The sequence below is a fragment of the Corvus moneduloides genome, chromosome 1 (genome assembly GCF_009650955.1).
Source record: "Corvus moneduloides isolate bCorMon1 chromosome 1, bCorMon1.pri, whole genome shotgun sequence".
Classification (NCBI taxonomy): Eukaryota; Metazoa; Chordata; class Aves; order Passeriformes; family Corvidae; genus Corvus; species Corvus moneduloides.
In genome coordinates, this window is record NC_045476.1 from 154,899,899 (window position 1) to 154,907,944 (window position 8,046).

Here is an 8,046-nt window from a genome sequence, read left to right on the forward strand (position 1 = left end):
AACAAACAACTCTTAATTATTGATGTGGCCACCCCCGGGTCCCAGCTTCTACAAAAGCAAGATTAAAATGCTGCTTCTCACTGGTCACTTCCTGAAAGGAGATAAGAGGCTGCAAAAACATAAATGTTTCTCATGCCCATATGTTCACGTCTCTCTCTTCTGCTTTGACCAAGAACTGCAGGACTGAAGGCAAAGGTGCACCACTGCCTAGGCTGGGAGTCCCAGCAGCAGCAATGGAGTTAAGGGTTCACCTCCTCTAGAGTATTAAAGCAGAGGTTACTGCCAGAAGCAAAAAGTTTATTTTATTGCGCTTTCAGCTAAACAAATATAAATACGGCACATACACATATAATAAAAGAGTTTCTAAAATTTTCCAAAAATTCACACCTCCTTTGGGAACCTGATTTTTGTTGATTATCAGGACAATACCTGCACATCCCTCACATGCAGGGAGATGAATGAGACTAAGTGGTAACACCCACTTGACCCATAAAAATTTAGTAAATCCTGTGACTTGGTATAAATGAAGCCACAGACAACCTGTGTTCATCCAAATGCTCATTACTCATCTTCCTCCCATGCCCACCGCACAGGTGTCAGGTGCTGTGCATACACAGCAAGCCCCTGCTCTGTCAAAACACATGCTGGCAGAAGAGGCAAGACAAATAAACAACAAGCTAAAAGCCAAAGAAACACCATCAAGCAAGTGATGAACTACAAACACAGCCAATTTCAATGTTTTCAGAGGTGTTGTCTTTTTTCTTCAGGATGGCGGAGAACAATGTGATTAAAAGGAATGTAAAATCAACTCAGAAGGAAAAGCAGCATTAAAGAAAATCTGCTCTGCATGAGAAGACAAGTTCTTTTGAAACCCATCCGCAACAGGCCCTCCCAAAAATTAACTGCAATGATTTGCTTTACACTAAAAGAGATATTGAAATTAACAGCACATTGCAGAATCTCATTTCTCAATTGCCAGAAAAGAGTTACCATTCAGATCAAATACTCCCTTCCCACAGGGAGCTACAGAAAACTCAGCATTCAAAAACAAGCTGCAGAGCGTTTGCACGTAGCACACAGGACTACTCCTCTGAGGGGACATGCATTTTATTTTTGCTTTTATAAACTTTGATTGCTTTGAAAAACATCTTGCATAAGAGTATAACAAATCCTAAGTGCCACATACTCAGTGATGTATCGTAGGAAACACCAGGGCTGTGACAATGGATCAAAATAAGGATGGGATGGGCAGACACGCTCCCACCTTTATGATTCTTTAATCAGATCCTGAAATCTCAAAGCATAGAAACCCAATTCTAGAGCACAACAGCCAAGTACAATTCCCATTGTGGACTTTTCATAAACAACCCTGTCATCATGTACACCACCATATTACTCAACAAATCTGACCCTTGTTTTGTATGGAAAAAATGGACTTCCCTTGTCAGGGGATTGAAGTTCCAGATGTTCTGTTCAGCCTGGAGGAGACTGAGAGGAGACCTCATTGCAGTCTACAGCTTCCTCACGAGGGGAGGTTGAGGGGCAGGCACTGATCTCTTCTCTCTGGTGACCAGTCACAGGACCCGAGGAAACAGCATGAAGCTGTGTCAGGGTTGGACATCAGAAGTTCTGTCACCCAGGGGGTGTCTGGGCACTGAAACAGCCTCCCCAGGGAAGTGGTCACAGCACCTGAGAGATTTTAAGAAGCGTTTGGATGAATCTCTCAGGCAGATGGTGGGATTGTTGGGGGAGTCCTGTGCAGTGCTAAGAGCTGGACTCAATGATCCATGTGAGTCCCTTCCAACTCAGAATATCCTGTGACTCTATGATGTACAATAATGTGCTGTATAAACAGGATGTTTACTAACTGTTGTTATATTTACTCAATAACATCATTTCTCTAAATCACTTAACTTTATGCTGAGTTGTTTTGGAGCAGGTTTTGTTGAGTATTAGCCACAAAAATATTTTTGGTAGAGAGTGGAGAGAAAATTGTGGTATATGGAGAAAACATTAAAGGCCATTCCACAGACCTCAGCCAGCAAGAGACAATCTTGCTGTTACAAAATGTGATGTGTTAGTCACACTGACATATATTACCCTTATGAAGTTTCAAATCTAACACAGTATACAGAGACAAACGGAAACAATCACATTGCTCAGAATTATAATCCCAGTTTCTGTACCCTTGTCAAGATCAGGCAGAGCTCAAAATTAACAACAGGTACACCTGAGCTAGTTCTGTGTTACTGTGAACAAAGAGAAAAATTAGTCCACATGTACTGCATCTTCATCACCTCAGCTGCAGCACCCATCTGCATCCACTGGCAAGACTTCAGAGTAATTTAAGCTGTTCATTAACCCTACCATCTTTACAACAAAGTTTAAGGTAGAGCAATACATACGATAAAAGAACCTGTGAACCATTTAGTTAAAAAAAAAGGTGGATGCTGCATCAAATCCCTCAGCACTGCAGGGCATGTGGGGCCTTGATCACAGCCTGCGATGAGAAATAGGCACAGATAATGCACTTGGGTATGCGTGGGCAGACCCCTACGCAACATCTCCAAGATCCTGCCAGAAACCTGCCCACACAGATCTGACTACGTGAAACAGCACTTAAAATGCTAATTTTCACTTTACTACTAAAGGTATGATTAGTTGAAAGGTTCTGGTTAACTATCAGAAAATAGCTACTTTTCCTTAGAAATTGTTGTGTTCCTTTGTGCACAATTCACAAAGAATCCTAGTGCATCTCATGAATAGTACAGCATCAGCTGCATCAAACCAAACTACAGGTAAAAATTCTTTGTTCTACTCATGCTAAATAATGAGCAGTTTTTTTAAACCATAACAACTACCATGCTGCTAAAGATCTGCAGTGATTTCTTCCAAACCTCCCCCCTCAGTTCACAAAACAGGTTCCACTACTACAGAGCATTAAGAAAAAAATATTCACACCTGTGCCCATCTTCATAAGCTCATGTCAACATGTTTTTTGATGAGCAGCATTCCCATGCAAGTAGCAATGTGTAGAAGAAAAAAAATGAATCCACAGAGGCCCACTGGCTTAAGAGCAAGAAAAACCAAATGCACCACTTATGGAAAGAAGGAAAGAATAAACATACTCAGTGTCCCTCTGTGATGAAACCCAAAACCACACTTCATCTGGAACAGAACATCTCCTGCGTGTTCCATGCACTGCCCACTAAAGTGATTCCAAGATTTGTGATCGTTTCCTGCTTTTGGGGGGGTTTCTTTCATTTTAAAGTGCAGTCATTATTAAAAATCCAAGGGGGTTGAGAGCCTGAGGACCACCACTGCCAGGTCTGCAGCACTATCCTGACAGATATACACAGACTCCCCCCTCCTCTCTGCAATCTACCTGCTCTTGACAAGCCACGCTTTTAATTAAATGTCTCCTAAGATCTGTTGAGAGGAAAGTGCATATGAACACTTGCCAAAAAAAAACTTCTAGTGCAAACAGCTTCTCCACACCCTCCCCCCCCCCCCCCGCAAAAAAATACACTAGAAGCCATTAACCTCTGCCAGGCTCCCTCCTAGAGCAGACCCTGTCCTCCAACACTACTCGGCAGCTCTTTCTCCCGCAGCCCTCGCTGCTCACCAGCCCTGCATGGATTAAAACACCCAGAGAAATCCCGTGCCCCTGGCTGGGAGAAGCACAGCACGCACGGTTGCCGCCTTTAAATTACGGCAGTCCCCCATTATTTGACACGTCTCTCAACATCTCCCACAACGGCATCCTTCCCAGTCGGCCCAGGCAGGAAGACAAGCTGCCCTTGTCCAGGGGAACACTGCAGTATTCTGCAGTACGGCTGTATGCCGGAGGCTGGGCGCCTCGAGCCCTGGGGTTTGGGGGAGACATGACGGGCAGAACACAGCAGCGCTTTTACGCTCTTTATTTCCACGAGAGAAGGGTGGGAGGCACCCGCTCACCCAAAGAAAACCCTGCAGAAGTGCCCTTGGCTGCCAAGGATAGGTTGGGAGCGCCTCTCTCAAAGGGACCCTTTGGCAGAGACGGGATCAGCACAGTCAGGCTTCTGGTGGCTGGTGGAGGGACCATTCACAGAAAGAAGGAAATGCCACCTCCACGAGCATATACAGCGTGAAAATAATACCACATAAACGACTGAGCTGCAATTTTAATTCAGGCACACATCAACTTTTGAACATCTCCAGGCAGAGATTTTTTTGCCATCGCGCCCATCACCCTGGCACCGAAATGCTCACACTGCCCTTCCCAGCCCCACCCCACGGCTGACATGCTCCGTGCCCGGCTCCGCCGCACCACGCTCCCGCCCCGCTGCATTCATTCTGCTACCGATCTGACAGCCCACACCAGGGGAGAAAAAAGGAGAAGAAAAATATTTGTAAAATAAAGAGGCAGGCTTGGAAATCGCTGACCCTGGTGCAAGGTAACAGCTTGCATATTTGAGCAGGACAAATAGAGAAAAGAGGGAAGGAGGAGGGAGGTAGAGGTGGTGTCCTGCAACCAACTCGCAAGCCCCAAACCCTGGGTGTGAAGCCAAGGAGCCCCTCTACCGGGCTGGTCCCGCCGGCGGGGACGCGGACCCAGCCCCGGGGCAGCGTCCCCCCAGCGCCGCGGGGGAGGTCGAGCCGCCGCCAGCCCCCGATGCGGCTGCACCGCCCGGGGCGAAGTTTCGCCGGGCCAGGTGGGAAGAGGCTTCCCCTCCCCTGTGCTCCCCCACACCCCTTACCCCTCAGCCTCTTACCTTCATGTCGCTTATGATGGTCTGGAAGAGCCCTCCGAGAGCACTACATTCCTTCTCTATCACAGCCTCCATTTTCCTGGCTCGAGCTCACTGGAGGAGCAGGATTTCACCGCTACCGCTGCAACTGCACTGCTCAGCTGGAGGAAAATCAGATACCCCGGGCTCCCACCTCACCCAAAAAAAAAAAAAAAAAAAAAAAAAAAAAAAATCACCACCAAAACGGAGGGGCGGGGAGGGGGGAAGGGGCAAACAAGCTAATGTAGGCAATGAGAGGGAAAAAAACAAACCACCCCAACACACCTGAACCCCTGTCTGCCTGCACCTCTACAACGGGATAAAATCCAGCGCTACTGGCGCTTCTCTACTACACGCACCTCCCCGGCACCCGGGCACTCAGCGCCGAGCGGGCACTACGAGCCCATGCGGGAGCAGCCACAGGCCCCATCTCAGCGCATCGCGGCCCCGGCCCCTCGCGCCTCCCGGCACGGCAGCGCTCAGGGCAGCGGGCGCCCGCGGCGCTGGGCGAAGCACACTCCGAAAAGACAAGGGGCAAAAAAAAATTGTTCTCTATAAAACAGGCTCGAGCGTCAAGCCGGTCCTCGTGGAGCAGCCTGGAGGAGTCTCTGCCAACCCCAGCGGACCAGGCTACAGCCAAAGCACCCAACCCGCTGCCTGCCCTTCTCCGAGAGCAGCCCGCTCCGCCCGGCCGTGCCGCTCCCGCGGCGGCAGCGCCCGCCCCCGCGCCGAGCACCCCGCCCGCCCCGCCGCGTCACCAGCGCGGCCTCCGATTGGCCGCGCGCGGGTCTGGGGACCGCGGGTTCGCGCCCCGCTGCCGACGGGGCGGCCCCGAGGGGTCCGTCGGTCCCGGTCCCGGTCCCATCCGTCAGGGCAGGAACTGACTTGCATGTTTAGGATTCGGCGAAGAAGCTGGTTTTTTCTGTTGACGTTCGCCGAAATGGCCGACGTTCGGCTGTTTCTGATGACAGGCGTCTGCCTGAGCCCCCCGATACCGAGCTGAGAGCCCTCAGCAAAGCTACAGCCTGGGGAGTACAGCCGGCAGCAGCTGTGGGGCTGCTCAGTCATCCTCTCCCACAAATGCCAGACGATAGGCAAGACTGTGAGAGTGGGTTGTATGAAACGTGGGGGTTTAAAGTAATTCAGTTTTCACATTTCGCCAGATTTTGCAAAACACTGTGGTCGAAATATCTTTTTCTGCACGCAGACAGGCGGTGGCTCACAACCTGCACGTGTGCGACACCGGCACGTGGCAGCACACGCCAAACACACCGAGGGTGAGATGGAAATGTAAGAATTCGAGTTATTAAAATTTATCCTACAAACTCCGCCTGAGAAGAGCCAGTGTCTGTGCCAATGTATTTTGCTTCATTTCAGCCAGTACCGAGGTAGGGGCATATGAGGGATTGCATCCTCCTTGTTAATCTATCTCTGAGGGGAAAGGCTGGACAGATGCCCTGTCTCCAACAGGGCCATAGCAGCACAGGCTGCAGCAGCAATTTTCCTCTGCTTTGACCCGCATGGGTCTGACCAGGCGCTTAATTTTGAGCTCTGCATGACCCTCACTCCCAAAGACAAGCCCAATAAATGTCCCTATGGGCTTGTGATAATGACACCTGCTCATCTCATGCTGAGCTTCAGGTGCTGTCGCATAACCAGCATGACAGCGTTCCTCTGGGATACAGTCACAGCCAGCTATCCGGCAGGGAAAGTTGGTGGCCTACTTTGCTTTCTTCAGCCACCCCATTTCTGGGATGATCCTTCTTTTAGTGCAAACAGTGGCTTGGCTAACCTCATTTCTGGAAAGGTTTCAGAGTGCAACAATGTGTGTGGGAGAGGAGGGTGAAAAATCTTCTGTAAGAAAAGCTGTTGTTTAAGGACTGCACTGATACTATAGTAAATAAAACAGGGCTGCTTGCTCTGTAGCATGCAACAAGTCTCATACAGCGATGAAAGAATATGCAGGTATACAACAGAAAAATGAAGTAATAATTTCACATCTCAATCAATTATAACAAGTAGGTTAGGCATACAATGTAAGAAAATGGGTTTTACCTTGCAAATAAGAAAGTGCACCTTACTGGTTATGATGAGTAACTTTTTAAACCACTGTAACTCAAGCATAGCCAGTCACAACCTAGAGAGACCTAATCAAAACTGTTCAGTGTGGGAACTCATGCCTTCTGATCAACGAATCAATATGATTTCACAGAAGCTTCTTGTTGTTTGAAATATACTCCACTCACACATCTCACAACTTTGACATCATACCCTACTTAAACACTTTGCTTAGTTATACATTCTACCTACTTATCTTACACATATCACTCTACTTATACATTTTCTTACTTACTTATACTTTTTACAACTTCTACATAACACAGTACTTATGCATTTTACCTACTTCTACATCTTACAACCTTTATATGATACTCTACTTATACATTTTACAACTTATCCATAATACAGTACATACACATTTTGCAACTGCTGTGTATGAGATTTCACATTGCTTGATTGGTTTCTCTATTCTGTCCATGAGCTCCACACACACTTTTCTGATAATATGAGTGGTTTTAATCAAGTGCAGCACAGTCCTTTTTATCTATTCCTTGCTGTCTTGGTATTTAGTGTTTCAGCTTCTTCTTTCTCAATTCTTTTCCAATTTAGCACAGTTTCCCTTTCAGTCCTTGATGAATTCCTGAGGGCTCTAACAGGTGGGGCTTCTGATCCAGGCAAGCAGCATTGACATGATGACAGCAACAAAACCCATCCATTGATCAGCAGCCAAGTTAGTCCAGAAAACCCAAACAACAAAACAGCAAAGACCAATAAGCAACTATAGGCCTATCCCTCCCCTCTCACTTTCCCCCGTGAACCTTCAGACTGGAGCTTAAAAACCCTCTTGGGGCTGATGTGCTGCAGCTGAAGGTGGAAAGGCCAGGTGAAGCCAGTGAGGGTAATTCCAGCCTGGTCCCACTCTGAGGGCTCTGATAAGAATAGCTAAAGATGGTTTGGCTGGGGCACACTATCAAGGTTCAAATACCTTACAACAGTTCAGGTGGAATATTCTTCTGTCAGAAGGTGCTAGGGCATGAAAAATGGAGACATGATGATTTCAACAAATTTTTGTATTCATAGGACAAAAAATCAAAATGCAAAGAGAAAGGTGTTTGTTCTTTCCAGCATTTTCTTTTTCAAATCTATTTTGTTAAATTTTCTTCATATATATCACTTAGAACAAAGATTGTGTTAATTTTATATTTTAAAATTTTTG

General features: G+C 47.2%; 1 protein-coding gene across 20 annotated transcripts in view; it reads right to left on the bottom strand.

Annotated features, from left to right (window-relative positions):
* MTSS1 (MTSS I-BAR domain containing 1) overlaps positions 1-5,468 on the bottom strand; it is a 126,479-nt gene extending 121,011 nt beyond the window's left edge. For 9 of the 20 annotated variants that reach the window (XM_032133008.1, XM_032133065.1, XM_032133113.1 and 6 more), the window contains exons 1-2: positions 5,055-5,467; positions 4,755-4,923 (exon numbers count right to left, since the gene is read on the bottom strand). In XM_032133008.1, the coding sequence (XP_031988899.1) occupies positions 4,755-4,826 (72 nt within the window). In that variant the 5' untranslated portion in view covers positions 4,827-4,923; positions 5,055-5,467. Of the gene's footprint in view, positions 1-4,754; positions 4,924-5,054 lie in introns of all 20 variants that reach the window. The other 11 variants (XM_032133105.1, XM_032133095.1, XM_032132999.1 and 8 more) reach the window with 5 other exon arrangements.
* Between the last annotated feature and the right edge of the window lie 2,578 nt (positions 5,469-8,046).